This window comes from Syngnathoides biaculeatus, chromosome 23 (genome assembly GCF_019802595.1).
Source record: "Syngnathoides biaculeatus isolate LvHL_M chromosome 23, ASM1980259v1, whole genome shotgun sequence".
Lineage (NCBI taxonomy): Eukaryota > Metazoa > Chordata > Actinopteri > Syngnathiformes > Syngnathidae > Syngnathoides > Syngnathoides biaculeatus.
In genome coordinates, this window is record NC_084662.1 from 20,552,635 (window position 1) to 20,575,884 (window position 23,250).

Genomic DNA, 23,250 nt, shown 5'->3' on the forward strand with positions numbered 1-23,250 from the left:
AACAGCAGATCCAACGTTAAATAACAGAAGATTGTGTTAATGCTTTGATTAGGTCTTAATCAGTTGAAGTATTGAGTTTGTATTTATGAATTATTTTATCCTCTTCTGTGAAAGAAAATCATCGGTCAAGTTCTTCATGCTTTTGATTGATAGTGTACACCAATGGTAGTGTAAAGTCAAAATAATTTTTCCTTAATTAGATTCATAAAAATCTCAAACTCCTCATTTCAGGTAGTCAATGCAGTTTTTATTAACACCCTGAGAAGTCATAGCTGATTGTAACCCCCAAGGGTGCCAAAATATGTATTTGTTTTTCAAATTACAAAAAGCATCAAAGTTTTAACTTTAACTCTTGGTAGTATTTTTACTGTCTAGATGTTTACGTTTTCAGATGGACTTACATTTATTTTATGAAATCTATACAACAGTGCAGAACTCCCAATACATACATGTAACTAAAGTAAACTCTGATTTGTTAACAGCAGCGGTCACTTATGAAAGAGCTAAATACTAACAACATAATTAAGATACACTATCTGTGTTATAGCACCCTGTGGTCAAATAATCATTGCATGAAAGGGTTGTAAAAACGGTAGCATAGCTGGTGCTAACGAGACAAGGTATTCAGATCCACAAACATTGCAGGTTGGCCGTTAAAAGGTTGTCCTCGATTTATGATGGCATTCCTTTCCTACGGTAGCAACACAAGTTGTTAGCATTATCCTATGCTAACACTGCAGTAAACCTTATCTACCAAGAATTGGGATTTGAAACTGGAGTGTGACGAGCCTATATTAAAGCCGCTGTAACCCTTTCATTATTTTGAAACTGGAACAGCTGGTTGTTGGGAATACAGGGTACAAAGAACAAATATAGTCATAGAGGAATAAACTGTCATTACCAGTTCATTTTACCTCAGAATGAATCTTGTCCTTCGTGTCAGTCAGATCATCTAGTGCATACCCATGTGTCTGAATGGTCGTATCCATGCCCTTCAGAGTATCATTAATGGAGCGGAATGCGACCATGACCCTAGATAGTTCACCCTTGATGGACTTCAGATCTCCTCCTAATCTTCCATTGTGGTCAGTGTGACCGTCTAAGCGATTCCTCACATCATCGATGTTGATTTTACACTGTTTGCTGCTCTTCTCCACTTCCTCTCTGAGACGCCCCACCTCTTCTTGAAGGTTTGAGCACACCTGAGAGCACACTGTTTCTCCTGAGTCCACCTTTCTGCGCACATCATTCAGCTCGGTCTGACACTTGTTGAGGCCCGTTGTGGTGGAGTTCGCCAGCAAACGTAAGTCTTCCTCCACGTTGCTGCAAATAGAACAGTCTTCCCAGTCTTGGCTCAGTGTTTCAACTTCTGTGACTATACGGTTGAAGTTCTCACCATCCTTGCCTGTAATAGCAATTATTTTCTTGACATCATCTGTTAAGTTAATTATTCTGTCAGCCAGTGAGTCACCTGACACAGACAAATCGTTTAATCTCGTGTTAAATTTCTGGATTTCCCCTTGGTTGGCCACAACCCTCCATTCTAAAGTTTTTACAGTGTCTTCAGTCTTGGGGTCTTTACCGTTGAGCCCACAAGTGTCATTACATATTTTTGTAGTCATTGTTAAACGTCTGTCCATGAAGGTTGTGACATTCTCTAGCTGGCCTAAACGTCGACTGTGGTCAGTAACAGTGTCTCCAAGAACAGCTACATCAAGCTCTAGCTTTCCGATTTTGAAGCTATGATCATCCAGCTGACTGAGTACCATGTTTCGTAGCTGTGTCACATCTCTTTGAACACTGTCCTTCAGATTGTTGCCAGTGTTAATACACCTTTGTTCTGTTTTTCTCACTGTGTTGTTCACTCTCTTCTCTAACTCTCTCAGTTTGCCATTCATCCTGTCCTCTGTCACCCTTCCCTTTCCTCCCCCGCTTCCAATCAGTTCCTTATCCAGTCGCCCTTTAATGGTGTCGCACTTGCTGGCAGTGGAGGTGACTTGCATGTCCAGGTCTGACAGTCTCTTCTCCAGCTCAGTGACTTTGTTGCAGCAGGACCGGGACTGGTCGGTCTCACTACGAATGATTTGCAGGCTCTGCCTAAAACGTTGGTCCATGGAGCTGATCAGCTTCTCTAGGGCTCTCACTTTTTCTCTGTCCTCCTCCTGCTGCCGCCTCAAGTCCTCCACACCAGCCTGAATATCAGAAGATTACAAAAACTATTATTTCTATTATTCTAGTGTCGTCAGAATATGTCCTTTGAGATTCGTCATGCAAGATTTTTTTTTAATTAAAAAAAATACATGTCACACATATGCTATCAGATTTTCCAATGGAAAAGTATTCATAGTGAGTAGGACCAGGATAGCAGGTACAACAGTACAGTGGAAAGTGGCACTATTCTATACATTTCCACTATAAGTTATAAACAATAGCAAATCAATTTACTTCTTTAGGGACAAATCATTACCTCTTATATTCAAACTTGCTTATAAGGGGTCATAGGGAAATAATAGCCACAAGCCTTGTTGTAAGGAACCATGAAAGTGAATCATTGTTTATGAAGAGGAAAGTTATGGGTTTAAATGGGTTTGAAGCATCTCTCCTCACCCTCCGTTGAAAATCTTAGCAGGCCATGAGAATACTTATAAATATTACATAACCTTATCCCAGAACAAGTACTGATATTACAACAGAGAGGGCACCTGGTTAAATAAGCAGATTCTGAGAAAAGTACCTGATGTTAATCTGATCTTTGGAATCTATTAATGTAAAGTACATTAGGCTTCACCTGGCAGGCAGAGCAGGATAGAGTCACCCTTCTCTCGAGGTCTGTCAGTATTTGTTCCTTGAGTGTGCTCAGCTGGTTCCCCCGGTGGCCTCCTATAGCGGCTCCATCCAGGTCATTTCCCCCTCCGTTCTCTAAGTGGTTGTTAATGTTGAGCAGGGTCTGATCATGGACCTAAACAAACATACAAAATCACAAGGTATATGTATCCTTGCATTAAATATTCAGTGTCCTGTGCTCCTAAAGTATATAATGCACTTCGAGATGCATACTTGTAGTAGAGTGCTCTGCACATAAAGTTTGATTTAATTTTGAACAAATTTTTTTATTAACTGGGTGGCACGGTGGCTCAGCTGGTAAAGCGATGGCCTCACAGTTCTGAGGTCCCGGGTTCAATCCCGGACCCGCTTGTATGGAGTTTGCATGTTCTCCCCGTGTCTGCGTGGGTCTCCTCCGGGCACTACGGTTTCCTCCCACATCCCAAAAACATGCAACATTAATTGGAAACTCTAAATTGCCCCGTCGGTCTGATTGTGAGTGTGCCCTACGATTGGCTGGCAACCAGTTCAGAGTGTCCCACCTCCTGCCTGTTGACAGCTGGGATAGGCTCCAGCACTCCCCGCGACTCTCGTGAGGATAAGCGGCAAAGAAAATGGATGGATGGTTGTTTATTAATTGTTAGATGCCTAGTCCACAAATAAGGGGTTTACATTAAACCAACACCTTAATATGGTCCCATCAAGAAAAAAATATCACCTGGGTTCCATTAGTTAGTTATAAATGTCTAACAACAACTGACATGGCATCTGTAAAACTCAAATTTACCATAGAGTTTAGAGAGAAATTATTTGTGTATGCAGCACCTACCACTCTTACAGAGAGAAGCATTTAGAGTTAGATTTAATTCCTTGTCGGACAAACACAATCAAGTTGTGTCCAGAAAAAAAGTTGTTTTGAATCAGATAAATTAACAAGCCCATTATTTTGCATTTGATTTAGTTGTGAAGCAGAAAAACAAGCCATCATAGCTAACACTATCATTGAATAATATAAAAACACATTTGTACAGATAAAGCCCTTGCCCTATTAGATGCCAGGTACAGTGAAGAAAATAAGTAAACTATAGGTCATGATCCTGCCGGTCAAGCCCTGGCTGCGCGGGTGCCCGCGCAGCCGCGCTGATTGGGAGGCACACACCTGCATCTCATGCTGGCTGATTGGCCCCGGTGTATATAGGACCATTGGGACGAGTGGTCCGGCGCCAGATCGTTGCGGTTCATGCCCCGTTCCAGCACTCCCGTATCTCTGATCGTATTCCCATGTGCACCGACCTCCACCTGTCCTCTGACCAACCTCGTAAGCCTGCCTCCTTTGGTGCTCCTGCCTGCTTTGATCAATCTCCCATGTACCGACTCCTGCTTGCCCGCTGACCTGCTCTCTGCGCCCGACGTCCTGACTACCACTGCTGCACCTGACTGCCTGCCCGATCCCTGATGGTGGAACAATGAAGGTTTTTTCCCGAATTACCTCTGGGTCTCCCGTGTACTCCTGCATTTGGGTCCTACCTCCATTCTGATGCGTTGTGACAGAACGATCTGGCCAAAACAGGACCCAGCAGGAAAGACCCGACGTCGCCGGGACCGACGCAAGGTAGACCGACTGCCAGAGGACCAAGCCTGTCTGATATGGCTAGGCTCCATGACGTTCTCCGCTTCCGTGTCACACGCTCTGCTGGCAAGCTATGAATACGTCCCGACCACGACCCGTCCAGCACCTCACATTCTGTTGGACTCTGATTTTTCGGACTACGAGGAGGACCGTGATTTATATGACCGGCAGCCTGACTACGACTCGGATTATTTCGACTATGAATCTCTTCGCCTGATCTTTAATCCCAGTCAGTTTGTTTCACCTCCCCGCGTTTCCAGCTCCGGAGCGTTTTCACCCAATAGGTCGAAGTCCACCAACCCGTTTGAGGGAACACGCTTAACCATCTACCCGTGACCTCCGCGTGGCGCCCAGGCCGGGCGCTCTCTTGTGCCTCCCACTGCGCGGCAACAAAGACGCTGTCCTCGTCCACCCACTCCTCACTGGCAACTGTTAAACCGGCAGACCCGCAGCTGGTGGCGAAGCTTCCAGCCCAGAGGGAGGAGGGGCTGCCAAATCACGAGGTGTTCTACTGTGAATTGCAGGCTGAGATAGAGCGGCAGAGTGCCGAACTAGCAGCTCTCACGGCCCAGGTACGGAAAGGATAAGAGAACCAACCGAGCTACACTGACGTCGCGACTCGGACTCATTTCTGACTTTTGCTCACGTGGCAGTGGCAACGGATCTGCTACCAAGCAAGGCTCATGTCGCTGTCGCAACGGATCTGCTGCTGAGACATGCCCACGTTGCAGTTTCACCGGACTCGTTACTGACTTGTGCCCACGCGGCAGTGGCAACTGATCCGCTACCAAGCCAAGTGCACGTTGCAGTGGGAACGGATCCGCCACCTCGCCACGCCCACGTCGCAGTTTTGGTTGTTCCGAGCAGAGCTCACGTGGTAGTGGAGATCGATCCGCCGCCGCCTCACGTTGCTGTCCAGGGGGTGGCAACGTCTCCGCAGCTGCTTCTCATCCATGTCCAGGAGTACCGGTGGCGACCGGTCCGGAGCCACTCCACGCTCCTGCTACGTTGGCGACGGGTCCGCAGTCGCACCCCGTTCCTGCTCTGACGGCGACTGGCACGCTCATACGTTCCCGTCCAGGAGGAGGTGGCGATGGTGCAGCCGCCTTTCACGTTCCTGTCCAGGAAGAGGTGGTGATTCCCCCGCCGCCTTCTCACGTTCCCGCCCAGTAGGAGGCGGCGATGGCGCCGCCGCCTCACGTTGCTGTCCAGGAGGTGGCGACGGTTCCCCAGCCACCTCACGTTGCTGTCCAGGAGGTGGCGACAGTTCCACAGCTGCCTCACGTTCCTGTCCAGGAGTACCGGCAGCGACCGGCCCGCGGCCGTCCCACGCCCCTGTCTCGACGGCGACAGGAGCTGGGGAGTTCTGATGAGCCACCCCAGAGCTGGAGAGACTTCAGGATGATGGTGATGGTGGCAGTCATGGCTTTGGTCCTACTCTCCGTTATCCTCTTCGCTCCTGATGGGTCCCAGCCACTTCATGACCTGGCCTCGTTGGTGACCAGTCCACAGCTGCTTCCTGGCCAAGCCTCGGCGGTGACCAATCCCTGGTCGTCTTGCAACCACAGCGTGGAAGGTCCTCATCCGGAGCAGTTGCCTGCCTTGGTCTGGTTCCTGCTTCGCCGTTTGGTTCCTCACCAAGGTCGTCCACCCAAATCGCCCCGTGGGGATCCTGGTGCTTGGCGTCCGGGTCGTCCTCCTGACCTGTCCACCCAGACACCCCGCGTTTGGTGTTCTGGATGGCCACCAGACTGGGTGGGGGCGGGCATTACCGAATTAATACTGTACTCCTGCATTTGGGTCCTACCTCTGTTCCGATGGGTCGTGACACTATATTGGAAGTTGTCCCACTTGGAAATCATCGAGGGGTCTGAAATCAGAACTGTGAGGCCATCGCTTTACCAGCTGAGCCACCGTGCCGCCCAGTTAATAAAAAAATTTGTTCAAAATTAAATCAAACTTTATTTGTAGAGCACTCTACTCCAACTACACGACAGGACTTGGTCAATGACCTGAAAAGAGCTGCGACCACCAAGGTTTCCAAGGTGACTGTTGGTAATACACTAAAACGTCATGGTTTGAATGATTGTATGGGTGGATAGGTGTCTTTATGCAGCGAACGACCTCACACAGGTGCATCTAATTCAGGATAATACATGGAGTGGAGGTGGACTTTTAAAGGCAGACTAATGGGTCTTTGAGGGGCCGATAGACAGGTGTTCGAATACTTATTTGCAGCTGTATCACACAAATAAATTGATAAAAAATCATACCGTGTGATTTCTGGATTTTTCTTTTTTGATTATCTCTCTCACAGTGGACATGCACCTACAACGAAAACTTCAGACCCCTCCATGATTTCAAAGTGTGTTCAAATATTTATTTTCTTCACTGTACTTTCTGTTGCTGACTGCTCTACCACTTTGAGATGATATACACTCGGCAAATACATGTTGCTTACCTGCGTCCTATTATACAAATGGTCCAGCTTGGTGTGGATGTCGGTGATTGTTTGCTTCATGTGTGGCTGGGCAGAATCAGCTGGCACGATAGCTCCGTTTAATACTGAACTATACAGGACAAATGTTGACGTTACCTTGTGTTACAAGAGGTATAAGTGAATGGCGTAGCACTAATGCAATGGATTAAAAAACACATTCACATACAACTTTTGGTTTAGATCATGAATGGAGGTCTGTATGTTGTGGAAGTCTTTGGTAAGGCCGTTGATTGTTTCCTCCAGCTGTCTAACCTTTTCACTGTCACCTGTGAAACACAGATGAGAAGATTGGTTACATTACAACAGCCGGCTTAAGCCTTTAACGGGGAGTTCCGGTGGTTTGCATTTACAATGTATCCAATAGGTCATGTAATATGTACGCTATCTTGACAATCTGACATTAAACCCTCTCTCATTTAATAGTGTTTTGAGAAGGTTTTTATCGACAGTTACGAATTTTCAGGGGCGTTGCGTTTTTGCAAGTCACATGACCTACGTGGGCAGGAAATGTGACGTGTATCGTGCCGTTCCAAACGTAGGTTTGCACCATTATGCCCAGCTCTTATATCTCGGATTTATCCTCATCTGATGAAGAAATAACAGTATCGGTTGATCGGGAAGACGGAGGAATACTTTCATGCAGATTTGAACCTGTGGCTGTAAATAATGCCGCTGAGCAGCGGAGCCGTGAGTTCGCTCACCTGCGAGCTCACTCCGCCGAGCGTGCCCCGGGACTCGGCGGGGGGCTCGCCAAGGAGCGAGCTCATCAGACTCCGCGTCAATCCGCCCGAAAAACCATCCAAATATTCAACATTATTTACAGCCACAGGTTCAAATCTGTATGGAAGCATTACTCCATCTTCCCGATCAACCGATACTGCTATTTCTTCATCAGATGAGGATAAATTTGAGAAATCAGCGCTGGGCATAATGGTGTCCCATGTAATTGAGCGTTTGGAACGGCACGTAACACGTCACATCCACTCACATAGGTCATGTGACTCTCAAAAATGACATTACCCCTAAAAATTCGTAATCGCGGATAAAAATCTTCTCAAAACACTATTAAATGAGGGAGGATTTAACATCACATTGTCAAGATAGAGTACATATTACGTGACCTATTGGATACATTGTTAATGCAAACCACCGGAATTCCCCTTTAAATAGACTACAACAAAAATGTGATGAATTTGATGCTCGAATTGGTCTGGAGGTAAATTGTCATTCAAGTGTCCAATGACAACATGATTTTAGCATATACCTTATATGGCAAAAATATTCCATCATTCCACCTACAAAAATCAAATATGGGCTCAAGACCTTCTTTCCTACTGGAATAGCTTTCACTCTTCTGCTAAAATTTGTGTGTCGTTGGGATTTTTCATCCAGCCAAAGGATTTTTTTTTCCCCTCTCAGGTTTGTTTGATTTTGCCTTGTTCAACAAAATGACAAAGTGTTCATGTTTTTAAGTCAGATTAGGATAGGCCAGGAAGTAATTTGGGACTTTAGTTGAGAATGTGTGGTTTCTGTTGTGTATAAATGCGGTTTGGCTCAGTGTGGTGGTTTCCACTGGTTTTGATAATAGGCCACAGATAATGGAAAGTACTGCATGATGTGCAAAACAAAGGAGTATGCCATGAAACCACATTAAATTTATAACTATAACACCAAACCATATGATGTAGTAAAACAAGATTTCATTTCAGGTAGGACTTTCGAAATAGGTCTATCTATCTATCTATCTATCTATATCTATCTATCTATCTATATCTATCTATCTATCTATCTATCTATCTATCTATCTATCTATCTATCTATCATCTATCTATCTATCTATCTATCTATCTATCTATCTATCTATCTATCTATCTATCTATCTATCTATCTGGTACAGTGGATGACAGTAGAGCACATCTGCCAAGGTTCAAATACCGGCCTCGGTTGTGGGGAGTTTGCATAGTCTCCCCATTCTTCGATGGGTTCTGTGTGTGGCAGGATCTTAAAAAAAAATATCTGAAAATGTTTACTGTTGCCTATTATGGCAAAGGTGACCAGGATTTTACCATGTTCAGGTAGGCTTAACTGTGTTTAGTTTGTCATGAAATGTTTTGTTTACAGGCTACGACCTTGTCAATTCATATTTTGATATATTCATATTGATTTAATTTTTAAATATTAAATACGTTATCTGTCTTTGTTATTCTTTTTGATGAATGATGTTTGCCCCACTGCTATTAAATTGCAGGTTGACATCATGCTGCTTCTTACCATTTCCACCCTGTTGGCCACCTTGCGTGAAGCCTGTCTGTGTGACACTGGGTCGCCCTGCGTTGGCCGGACCATCGTTACAGTCCTCTCCTGAGTATCCATGGCAACATTTCCACTCCATTTCTGTCACCATCTTGTAAGCCACCTTGTACCTCGGCCTTCTGTATGTCCGGTACCTGAGCATTGAGATATTATTGTAATTCATGATATGCGAAAAACAATAACATTTTATTCTTTATATTTTTACAATAAATTGCAAATCCTAAAAATTCTATCTGTGAGTTCGTAAATATTGTTACAGGTGTGATTTAAGTGCTGACCATATACTGTAGTGGCATGTGAGCTGCAACTAGAATGATTGTCCAATCGAGGAGAATTAGGGCAACCAGCAACAAATTGTGGAGACTTACAGTCCTGCAACATCCAAGGCTAAGTTGTAGCAACAGGGAAAGCTAATGTTAGCATGTGTGATAGTGTTTGTAATTTCTAGCTGGTATCCTCAAATGTTAGAATAATGCAATGAAGAATCTGCTCAATCATGAGTGACAGCAGTGGTTCATCTCAACCACATTGTCAGGTCTACGCAGCCTTTTGCAGTCAGATGGCTTCTTCATGACATGGTCGGTGACATGTTCAGTGATATAGCGCTCGGTGAAAGCCAGGCTCACGCGACCCACAACATTTAAAGTACAATTTCTCAAGGAAGGAAGACAAGAGGAACTTTTACTCATGAGGAGAATTTGGGATGTGTCTCTTTCACAATCTCCAACCTGTTCTGCCCATATCTCCACAAATCCTCCTTTTTATTCCTTAGCGCGGTCCACATCACAACAAAGCAAACGTGACAAACAAAGCAACTGTGACAAAAATAGCAAATGTGAGTCTTTGCGATGTCTTTGTCATCCTCTTGAGATCGTCAGTCTTTATGTTGTCTGCTGCATCCCTGTCCGGTGTTTCGACGGCACCTCACTGTCTGGTGTTTCCACGGCACCCAATGTAACTTGATTGCATCACATTGTTTAAGCACATCATAGCAAAGGTTTCCACGGCACCCAACGGGCCTCTTGATTGCATCGCATCACATTAAGCAAGGAAGCATTAAAAACAACCAAAAGAGAAAATACGAGAACTTTATATCTAATAATCCAACACATATGGCATCAGCTTCAATTCCCTGCTGACCAGGTATTAAAAATAGCATTACATAACACCTAGTTTTACCTGCTTTGCTGTGTAGATCAAGTACTATGCAATGGAAATGAATTGCTGGAATGAATTGAATACTAACTGGTTAATAGCGTGATGTGATGCATCATGTAATAGAAATCCCCAAATGCAATGCTGTGACTGGTTTTGGATTAGCAGTAGCATCAGAGGTACAGGATGCTTAAGGGAATAATATCAGCAACCTAATTGGAATTTAATGTGATGACGTCACTTGGAACACTTAAAAGGATGAGATCAGCCTCTTGCTCGCCTTTGATTTTCCAAGTCATATTAGGAGAAGCGATAAGTGTTTGGGTTGAAGCTAATAACAGCTCCTTCCACCCATATGAGCCACACATTGTGTTTGCATAAGTACAGAGATTACTGCAGTTACACGTCGTTAAATCAGGGGAAATAATAACTACGCAAGTATTTTTTGGCACAGAACAGTACAAGAGTGATGTGTTCTCTGTATATACACATTAGATGACAGGTGGAACCATTCAGAGTTGCGAGTTGTAAACATTGCCTGCTAGTCTTGTTTCATTCTCCAAGAAATCTGCTATATTTAGCCACTACTAAAAGTCAATGTCTTGCTGGTAGGAGAAAGTAGAAGGCTTATCTTGGCCATTTCTCCCCTTTATTAATGTCATTCAGAGTTGTGATTGAGGGCCATACATGTCTCAATAACCAGGCAAAAATGAGGCCAGCATTGGACGGAAGTTACAATAAAGGTTTATAGTGGCAACTCAGGCACAGTAATGACCCTTGACTGTATCGTTGAGCAGGTTCTGCCTTTTTACGCCTCTTCACAGGCAGGCCCCAAAGTATCATATGCACAGCCTTTGCTACGCCATGGAAAAGATCTTCATCTCCCAGCTCACTGCACTGAGCGTGTGAGAAAAAGGGATTCGACATGCTCTCAGAGGAAATATAAAAAGCATTAAGAGACGTGGCGGGCAGAAGAACAATTATAAAAAGCAAAGGACAGGAGAGCAAGATTATTTTCCAGTGCTCTAGACTAGATGGTGATGGCTGGAACTTTTGTCTGCTCCATTCTTGTCGTAGCCAAAGTTTAAGCAGATGATCCAGGCAGGCACAAGAATCAAGTGGTGAAGCAGGGAAATAGGGAAAAAAAACATCAGGAGAGCTTGGTGAATGTTATCTGTATTTGGAGAAAATCAGAAAATCTATCCAATCTACAGTCACTATGTTCCTCACTTCAGGTCACTGGATATTCCTTGGTCAACACAGAAATGCATGTGTGGGTTTAAAATCAGCACTTCATCACTGAAATCAAACCCTTGTGGTGTGAGCATGCACATAGCGACATTCTGGCAACACACCAGGATAACCACAAGTGAGCACCTCTCTGACCAGATTTTTTTTTTCTGAAAGATGGCTAGAAAATAAAACAGCGCTGAGTGAAATGAGTATCCTCAGACAGGAAGAGGTGAGATGGTGCCAACAGACAGAATGAAATAAATGCCAGGAAGTTAATGAGGAGCAAGATATTTGTTTGAGTGTGCAAGGAATACAGTGCAACACCCGTCAGATTGTACAAATTGAAATTTTCAGGTAAAATTTCCCTCTAAAGCAGTAGTTTCAAGCATATGCCCCGTGGGCCAAAACTGGCCCTCTGGGGGGGTTCAATCTGCCCTGCAGGACTAATTGGAAAGTGAAAAAAATAAACCTAATTATAACCCAAAACAACTCAACATGACATCACATGTTATTCCAGGTGGCAAAGCTCGAACCATTTCATGATGGCATCACAAAACAAGAAACCCTTCCATGTCATCTGACCGAGACAGCGATTGAGAAAACATGATAAATCACTTGAATAAATAACTTTCTTCTTGTGGACTGCTTCAGAAAGTCTCATTCACATGTCTCTGATTGGATCGCCCTCTCTAGCCCTGCAGTGTAAAGTGTTAAACAAGACGCTATGTGACGTGATGTCACAGAGGTCGGTGGAACAGTGGCGCGACTGGTTACAACATCTGCCTCACAGTTCTGAGGCATGAGGTTCGGGGTCCACGCTCAAGCCTGTGTGGAGTTTGCATGTTCTCCCCATGCCTGGATGGGTTTTCTCTGGGCACTGTGGTTTCAACCCACATCCCCAAAACATGCATGGTAGTTTGATTCAAGTTGCCCGTAAGTGTGATTTTGAGTGCGAATGGTTATTTGTCTCTCTGTGCTCTGAGTTTGGTTGTCAACCAGTTCAGAGCGTACCCCGTCTACTGCCCGAAGATAGCTGGGATAGGCTTCAGCACTCCCACGACCCTTGTGAGGATAAGCGCTTCAAGAAATAGTTGGATTAATTCATTTTTTTAAAGTCCAAAATACCTGTGACCTTGAGTTTTCATAGCTGTATCGTTGTCATTGTGAAGTACATCAATGAACCTCACAAGACCACATTTTAGTATGCATTCATGGTTAATGTGTTTGGTTTTGGTTTTTTTTTCAGCATTTTGGGACTTTTCTTTTGTACAACATTTGTTCTAAAAAAAAAAAGAAAATAGAGGTGTAGGGTACTTTATAAAAAGTTTTTTTGACCCCCAAAAAATCATCAGTTGTTTCCTACTTGCTTTCTTTTCAAATCCCACTTTTAAAAAAGTGCAGGGACAGTTAATAAAGGTTTAATGGTGGCAACTGTTTTGGCCTTGGAAAAGATTGCTTCTATTTCCATTAATTCCTATGGGAAAAAATGGTATCGCGTAATTGATTCCACGTTTGGGCTCAGAGGTCAAATGTGTGTGTGTGTGTATGTGTGTGCACATACGCGTAACGTTCATGAGTAATTGATACTCACGCCACTCGAGGACACTGGCCCCAGGTACAGCGCTGGTAGTCTGGTTTGATATATGTCTCCACGCCATCCTCCATCACACAGCTAACAGTCCGGGTCACCACATAAGCACACCAGTTCCTGTGGTACCACACACACACAAACACAGGCAGAAGGAAATGACAATCAGGTCTGCTGGCTGGGCTGGTCTTTGTTTCCCAGAAAAATGAAAAATTTGAGATCAAGTCTCAACCCATGCTTATTATTTTGTACATTCAAGAGCGCCACAAGTGAAAATGGCAGATCAGATCAGGACAACTTTGCTAATTCAACAATGGATACTATTTTATGCCTTCTCCAGACACACACGCACACGTACATGCACACACAACGTAACAGTCAACTTTATGAAGTTTAGCAAATTTCTATATTGTGATTGACAGGCTTCTTCTTAAGTCGATTCACTTGTATCTTAAGGCACTAATATATTTCTGTCTCTTAATCACACTGTTTTGTAGCTACAATATGACGGAATGTTTCTGTTAAATTATTGGTCCTTTATCGCTCAATTTCATCACTGTGATGAGGAAGTTTAACTCTGTGTCACAAACTTGTGAACATTTGAAACAAATGAACTGCTTCTTGGAAGACAACAATTTAATCAAAACATTCAACGGTCTTTGTCTGGAACAAACTTGAACAGCATTTAATCACTTTTTATCAGCCACTTCATATTATTCCAAAATCTACATTCACAATTATGTTCTTGGTGATTACATGGTCAAGTAGGCTCAGTCTCAGATTTATCAGCAATGGAGGGTGTAAGGATAAAATATGGAATGTGCAATCAGCTCTTGCTCTCTGGCCTCTTCAATTATTTTTGCAGATTGAGTTTACAGTAAATTGTTGGGTTTCATTTTATATTACTCCACCCATGTTTTTGCATCGAGACCATTTCCCTCACTTTAATTGTACCTTTTTCTCCACAGCAAAATCACATTTCATTCCTCCCAAAACCCATCAAAACCTCATGTACCCTAATTCTACTGTATTCTATGTGCAACTGAACACAACTGAAATCCTTCCACAACCAACAGACACATATGTAAATATTTCTTTTACGATTTTTTTAACAATATTTTCATTATTGGGGTTTCAGTTTTTGGTTGAGTAGAACCACATGTATTATACTGAGAACAGTTTATAATAAGTTTGCCATTGTTCCATGACAAGTCAAAATTTTAGAAACAGCTCCCACTATGATAAAAATTTGCACCCAAACAATTAATCCCACTGTTTACCTACCAGCAATAAGAATGTCCTGTACAGACTTGAAAAGAGTTCTAGTTGTAGGGCTGTCTGGCTACAGATTATGCACTGGCAGATTATACATACTGTGAGACTCGGAAAGTATTCAAGTTCTAAGGATTTGCCAGTCATCACTGTAATCCACTTGCCTGTAACTTGTGATTCGCTGTAGTTGTATTACATTTTAATGTCACAATCTGTGGTGGTACTCTAGTGATGATGTATTGAGCCAGCAGTGTCCCACCTTGCTTCTGGAATATGGTAATCGGCCTTTGTCATTCACCCCAAACACAGTTGCCGCACAACTTTGCTATCATGTTCTGTGGTTAGTTTGGCTGTGTGTGTTTTGGACTTTCTAGAGAGGGGAAACTTCTCCATCAGGAGTTGAAATGGAACACGAATGAACGGAATGGGTAAAATCTAAAATAAGACAGCTGCCATAAATCTAAAGTGCTCTGTCTGGTCCTTCTTGTGTTTTGGTCGTAGTGATTCAGTGAGTCGCCTCTGGCAATCTATTATCCCATACTAATGACTCAGAGGCACAAAGGCAGAAGATAAGCATCGCATTCACATTGTTATCCCATTTGATAGAGAACAGGCACTGCTTTTCATATGAATAATTACAATGAATAAAATAAATATTTTCTCATTTCACAGGTATATGTATTTATACATACAGACACCATTTCTTTTCATCTTTGTAGCTTCTCCAGTTGAACACAAATTTCCCTAACGTGTGTTTTTCCATCTTTACATCTTTCTCATACCTAAAACACTGCCAAATTCACAAGAGGAGCATTTATCTTTTTAAGATGATGATGACATTAAATTAGTGTATCTGTATGTGCGTGAGCATTTAGTGTATATCCTCTGCGAGAAAGAAAGCACATTAAATTGGGTTTCTATGCACCCCTGCATGTGTGCATGTTGCTGTTGAACAGATGACCCATTTGTCCTTATTCTCACTCTTAGCAGAGTGAGGTCAAGAATTCCATACAATAATTCAGTAAAACAACATTAATGCAAAAAGCTGGAAAGAAATTGCTCTGATGAAAGTTGCACAAAAAATCTTGGCATCCACACGATGCCACAAGCATATGACTCATTGGTGAGCAGTCAGGACCACAAAGGCCTTCTCTGCTCAGAAGCACTGAGCACCAGCATTTGCTGGTACTACCTAAATTCTAATATTGCATGAAATTGAATTTTCCCCCGGTGTTACTTTTGGAGCAGTTCTGTGGTTCCAATACTGAATATACTTGATTTTGCTGTATGTGTGTTTGTGCATTTGTTTGGCCATGAATGGAATATTCAGCCACTAATCTCTGCTTCCCTTATTGCCTCACCCACAGAGGAAATGATTTCCCCCAAATAGTGTACAATCTGCAGATAGAGTACGTATTTGTTTCCAAGTACAGCACTGTCCAGTGTGCAATGTTTTAGACAACAAGTGACTTTGTTATTTTACAGACCTTTCTCATAGCACTAATTTGGAAGCACAAAATGAATCACAAATAACAGGACAGCCTCTCCCAGCAGGATTAAAAATTTCCACAAAACATTGTCAGAGAATGGTGCATGCTCTAAGGAAAAAAAAATTACATTTTGGCAAGGATTTGCACAAGAGGTCTGATACAGGGATGTCTTTATTTCTTATCTGTCAATATGGCATCAATGGAACAGTCCACACTCCATAATCATGATGAAATCATGCTTCTGTTAGTCATGAACCAAACAGTAGCTTTTTAACAACCAAACAAACAGAAACACATCACTCCACAATTATTTTGTAATTTGTTATGATTTGAGCCTTAAGGGATGACTACAGTCCACTGAGTGACATTGTAGTTATGCAGTATAAGGCCTTTATAGAATTGCTAAAATAAATAAATATATATATATATATATATATATATATATATATATATATATATATATATATATATATATATATATACACGTATATAATGGTGCCAAGATCCTTGCACAGTACTGTGTAAGAGTAATATCTTTCAACACTAATCAGAGGCAACTCCTCTATTCTGAACATATAAGGTCATTCTGTCATTATAGCTCCTTTTCTACAGTATTGCATTCAGTAACTTCCTCTATGAAGTGAATCCTGAGAACTCGAAAGAGAATTTAAAAAAATCCTTTGTGAACAATAAAATAATTGGTGCTATAAAACCACAGCCTTCATATACTAATTCGTACAGTAAATTTAGTTGGTAGCCTACTGCATGTCAGTACAACTGCACATCGGCTCTTGTAAAAGTGCCTTTTTATGATTGTTACATACATATTAACAGTAAAGACACATCGTTACTTAGATGAGTAAAATAGAATGACTTTAATTTGATAAGGTTGACAGCAACAAACTCTTTATACGAGTAAAAATTCAGTCAGGCTGTAGCAATGACAAATGTGCTTGACCAATCAGCAACTAGCAGTGGTGGACCCCACCCTACTTTACAGTTTATAGGACTCCTTTGAAATGCCAACTGAACAGCTACTAGTACTTGTAGCATCTTGTATTACCCGATTTTGACGCTGGTATCAATAAACGAATACAACGGTCACGAGGTAAGTAATTACAATGTAGTGGAAAATTGATAAATCAAAAATAGGTAAATCAACAGAAAATATTTTGACGGTATGCTTTTATGGCAAGAATGATCACAAAGTTTGGATTTACGTGGCACGACTGAGGCTTAATTACAATTTAGTTTATTTTGCTGATATACCACTTACACCAATATACCATTTTTTGTAACACGTATATATGTGGAGGCACGGTGGATCAGCTGGGGAGCATTGGCCTCACAGTTCTGAGGTTCTGGGTTTGATCCCGGACCCACCTGTGTGGAGTTTGCATGTTCTTCCTATGCCTGCGTGGGTTTTCTCCAGGCAGTCCAGTTTCCTCCCACAGCCACAAAACATGAAACATTAATTGGACACTCTAAATTGGCCCTAGGTGTGCTTGCGAGTGTGGCTGTTTGTCTCGATGTGCCCTGCGATTGGCAGGCAACTAGTTCAGGCTATACCCTGCCTCCTGCCCGTTGACAACTGGAATGGACTCCTCACGACCCTTGTGAGAATAAGCAGCTAAGAAAATGGATAGATGAAAACCCCCACAATAATTCATTGAATCCCATCTTCTCTCCAATGCATTCAAACAGCTCAATTAACACTCGTGCAAACATTGATCTGGGAAATCTCCCTCAGGCAGACATATTCCCTTTACTCACAAGGCTATAACTCAGCATGTGTCAAGCAGTTGCACCTGTCTGAGCATCTATAAAATCCACCTCCTTGTTAAACTGCAGCCAAGCAACATGGCTGAGCACACCATGGCACACTCAACCCACACACATCCCAGCCTCTTTCTTGGAGCCTTATTGCAAGGAGAATTGTAGGTAAATAAAGCTAGAATGTTTAGTGACAACAGTGAGACAGGCCAAGTGGGAGCATAAAAGAAATGGAAAGGTTCAGTGAATGAGGCTTAATACTTAAAACAAAGAAAGCACTAAGCTGTCCCTTTTGTTGTGAGACCTTTCATTTGCCTTCAAGGGAGAGCTCTGAAAGTAACTTCAATGAGTTCCTTGAGGAGGGGTGTGTCTCTATTTGAACTATGACCTCTGGGTCAAGTGTCCCTCCAGTGTCATTGTAAAGGTATATATCCCTGTACACACAGACATATACACTTGAGTGCACTCACTCATGCTTGAGCGACTGCATGCGGGTGAATATAATGGCAGAATACACATTCCACCAATCTCTTCACTGTGGGTTTGAGTGAGCACACACGGACCAGTTCCAAAATGTAGGGACAGCATGACTGTGTAAACTTCTCTTTGATTGTTTAGCCTGGCGGTCACTAAGATATACAGAGACGATCCATGATACTGCCATTTGCTTTAGCATTGTCTACACATGTCAGCATTGAGACATTTTTGGGGGGTTGAGTGCGACTGCTTTAACGTAACCATTTATGGAAAAAACTGAACATAAATGTTAGACCACATATTGCAGTCTGGTAAAACCTACATCCACACAGAAGTGATGCGCATTCACTGAATATAAAGGTCAGCCAGATGATAAGGCCCGAAATGCTGTGAGTGCTGAGACTTTTGCTAATTCAGTTACAACTCCTGGGGCTGGAATGAATCCTTTTCCCACATTTGTATTGGTAAGGAATTTTGTTGACTGACTGAATTAGCAGAAAATCAAACAGCCTGGACAGTCTTTGGCTATCTTCCAAGGTTTGGGCAAGAACAGGAAAATCCTATGAAATCCTATCATATTGCCTGGTAACATTGCAATGCCTCCTTGTATGCTGCCCTGCTTGGTCAGCAAAATAGCACATGACATTGCAGTGTGATATTTGCAGCACTGATGCATTAATTGGTATACATCAAGTGCTTCCCAGACTTTTTTTCTAGCACCCACCCACCCCCTGCCCCACACAGTTTTTCTATAAATAGGCATAGGCTTAGCTGGCAATAGTCAATAATCACAAACGCACAAAAGCAAAAGTGTGTTTCTCATATTTTGGATCCCGTTAGCCTGTGTAGGTGTGGTTAATGAAGTACCTGGTGAGTGCATACTATATGTGCCTTCTAATACCTTTCAAGACCAATCCTCCTCATTTTTGTAAATGGAGCCTGTCAAAGCTAACTTTGGACAAGAGCCAGGAACATCCTGGACTCGCTGCAATACAATTGCACATTTTCAAGAGACTGGCTAGCGCACATTCCATGAAGTATGTCACAGGTAAGTATGTCGCTTAAATCAGTACTTTGCCAACTTTAAATAATCTAAAGTAACAAATAATTAATTATTGTTTTCAAAGGGATAGAAAATGCTTTCTCTGAATGTTCTTAAGTCATGTTTCAATGCTAATGTCAAAATGAGCAGAATAACATTTCCCCAAGGAGTTACTTGTATGAGTTGACATTTGGGGCACGAAATGCAAAATTGGTCAATCCACACAAACGTCATGATTGCACTAGATGGATAAAACTGGCTGATTTTCGATGGTTGCTAAAGTGTTATCTAACAATAGCACAACTAATAGTTACATCTGTTTTCCTTCGATACGAAATACGAACCTTGCTACATTTTAAAGGTACAGTGGAGGTCTTATTTTTGATTTGGCATTTATAATTTCACCTATTCACTGTTTTTTTTTTCTTTTTCAAACAACATTGCTCTGTTATTTCTTGAAAAATTCACCTATTCTTCATTTAGACAAAAGTAGTCTTTGCCATTTTGTCAGTGGATAGGTGATTGGTTATCGTTTTTTTTAAACTTGCTGATCAGTGGTCATCCCCAAAAGTCCCGATCGTGGAAAGCCCTATTTTGTTTCTTGAATCTGATTTTGTAAATTGATTTGAATAGCAAATAGATTCTTCCTATTTCCCTACAAGCCAAATAAAAAGTAACGTCTGTTAAATATGTAACAACATCCTCTTGTGTAATAGGTACACTATATGTAATCGTTCTGTGGTGGTACTTTTTGATGTCAACTGGAGTTTTTACTTTTTAAAGATGAGGTGATCTCATTGGGCAAACAAGGCATCATGTTGCTCACTATATTCGGTGATTCAACTCAGTTTGAGATTCAATGCATTTCCCAGTGACCCAATCCCAGGACACTAAAAGGTAGGCAATTAGCTACTGCCAACCTGTACAGTACAATACAGTATACAATGATATTTAAATCTATTTTTATATTGTATGTACCTGTGGCTGATTCAATATTTTTAAGATTTTCATTGTATTTCTAAAGAATTAAAAATATTAATTACGATAAACACTAAGCTGCACGGTTAGAAATTGAATTTCTTTTACACCTCAGTTCACAGACGTACCCTAAATCATTTCTAGACAATTCGTGAACTGGAATGTTGGTGAACCAAAGAGTTTTCTCATTAAAAATGAATGGAGATGGAATGACTCCTCCAGCCATGACATGTGCCCAATCCTACCAGCAACAATACAGTATACAATGATATTTAAATCTAATTTTATATTGTATGTACCTGTGGCTGAAATACTAAGCATAGGGAGTTTTTGTGTGACTGAAACGGACAAGGACAGTCAACAAAAAATACAAATAGGCACCTTCTCTTTCTTCTCATGTTTCCTCTGATCTCTTTGGATCACAAAAATATAAAGTAAGTCTATTGAGTGTCCAGTTGATCAGCACGAAAAACTACATGGACGCTTGTCACAAATGTCTCGCCTCTGGTAGTGCTGAAATGTGTTACTTTGGGTGAGTGTCCATGAACGAAACCCGAACACCAGCCTTGTACCAGCTGGATTTCAACAACCCCACCCACACACCTCATCACCGTGGCACTGACAAAAGGATGTCCTGTCAGACGCCTGCTGGACGTCTTCACTTTATTCAAGTACCTTTGGCACTTACAGCCTAGTACATATACTTGTCAAAACAAATCATTTGAGTTCAAGCAGTTGTCAGTGGGTCAACCTGCATTGCATTCTTCTCTCTCATCTGAGTACATGGTTTATTTTATTCATAGTGACTCAGCCATGCGGATCCTTCATGGCGCATGGGTTTCACTAAGATGGGGGTGACTAGTCTTTTCTGTTACTATGTGTCCCTTTCTTTTATTAAAAAAAAAAATCAGAGTATCTGGTCATATATTTTCTCAACATTTTTCTTTTGGTCCTGACTTACCTCTGGTTCTACTTGGAATTCGATATTCTGGTTCACTCAAATCAAATGTTTATCTATGCTTTTCCATTCTCTTAGGCTTCTTTATCTCCACTTCATTTCCAGTTTTCTTGGGAGTGTAATAAACTGTAGAAAACTGATCTCTTCCAGATTATATTTGGTCCACTTCTGGTTTTCTTTTGAAATATGATACATGTTAGTTTGCACTGGGACCTCAGTCTGAATCATGACACCACAATTGTAATTTATCACAAAGTGACTCCAAAACACGTTTATTGCAATCAAAGCTCCATCCATCCATTATCCAAGCTGCTTATCCCCACATGGGTCACGGGAGAGCCGGAGCCTATCCCAGCTAGCTTTGGACGAAAGGCAGACTACACCCTGAAGTGGTCGCCAGGGAGTCGCAGGGCAGATATCAACACTATCAGTGAGGTGAGTGGGACTCAATTATTAATATATATATATATATATATATATATATATATATATATATACATTTTAAACAGCAATTGTCTGACAACCAGTTCAGGGTGTACCCTGCCTGCTGCCCTTTGACAGCTGGGATAGGCTCCAGCACTCCGATAACCCTTGTGAGGATAAGCGGCTAAGAAAATGGATGGATGGATCTTGGAATTGTACCGTTCATTTTCACATGTAAAAATTAGATATTATACATGTGACACTGGTGTCTTGTTCCCTTTTCCTGCTCCATCTCCATTGTTGTCTCACTATTTCACAAACATTCCATTCTTGCATATCATTCCTCAATGCAAACTGTATACCTAAAGACAAGCACTCATATTCACAACGACTGGAAGGCTTGAATCTCTTAAGTCACCTAAACTATGCATTTTCCTATTGTGGAAGGAGATCAACCAACCATCTAGCCTCACTGAGTAAGTTAAAACAGCACCAGCTGACTCGTATGATGTGGCAAGAGAAACCCAATAGAAGCTCATATTGCGGGAGCTCAACGTCCTGACGCTTTGCTTGTACAGACACATGCACACATATATACACACTAAGTGCAAACATATGGTAAGCATGAACACAGCTGGAGACCACATGTAATGCTGTAAACTGTCATTTTGTTGTGGTGAATGTATATGTTTTGTTCCCAAATACCGACACATTAATGTACTGTAATCCTTGATTGCCTCAGTTAAAACCAATTAGGCCATCCATTCATTAACATACACACACACTACATGCACAGGTCAGTCTCAAGACTTATTGTCTTCACACTGACCGTTAAACTCATTTATATGCTAATAACATGCTATTGTGGTGCAACACCCAAAAACATATGAATTAGCTCAACTACATTCTATAACCATTGCAAAATCATTATTACAGGGGAACGTCGATTGAACACGCAAATGAGGGCAGGGGGTTCATCCGATTTAGCAAACTCCCCGTTACATTGAAACACTTTTTATTGGTTGATTTATTTCAGGCCAAATACACCCATACTGTACTCATCCTAGGCGAGTTGCTTTCATGAGTTGTGAATAATTAGTTTTCTTCCTAGTTCCAAAGGACAAAGGCGAACGGCGTGGCAAAAAAATAAAAAACATTGAAAAAAATATATATATACATATATATATATTACTGTACCCAAAATGGCCTATTCCAAATTCCAGTTTTTGCTATCACTTGTAGTTAACGCCACAGCAACGCTGCTCTCATGCTGCACATCACTCTCTGTATAATAGATAATAGAACCACCATCACGTGGCCGCCACGTCAATGCCACAGATTCAATATGGCCGCCACATAGCTACAGGAGGTACGTCAGAGATAATCAATGGCATTTTACGTGAAATATGGAAACTATATTTGCATACATTGTTCAGTCCCAAAAGTCCATTTTATTCAATATTTTTATGCTTTTCATTGTATTTCTAAAGAATTAAAATATAAATTACGATAAACACTAAGCTGCACTGTTAGAAACTGAATTTCTTTTACACCTCAGTTCACAGACATACCAATAAATCATTTCTAGACGATTC

General features: G+C 41.8%; 1 protein-coding gene across 1 annotated transcript in view; it reads right to left on the reverse strand.

Moving 5' to 3' along the window:
* Positions 1–23,250, reverse strand: part of emilin1a (elastin microfibril interfacer 1a) — a 31,601-nt gene that overhangs the window by 4,609 nt on the left and 3,742 nt on the right. The window contains 6 exon segments of the mRNA XM_061812856.1: positions 915–2,192; positions 2,789–2,959; positions 6,915–7,023; positions 7,120–7,219; positions 9,225–9,400; positions 13,246–13,362. Of these exon segments, the coding sequence (XP_061668840.1) occupies positions 915–2,192; positions 2,789–2,959; positions 6,915–7,023; positions 7,120–7,219; positions 9,225–9,400; positions 13,246–13,362 (1,951 nt within the window).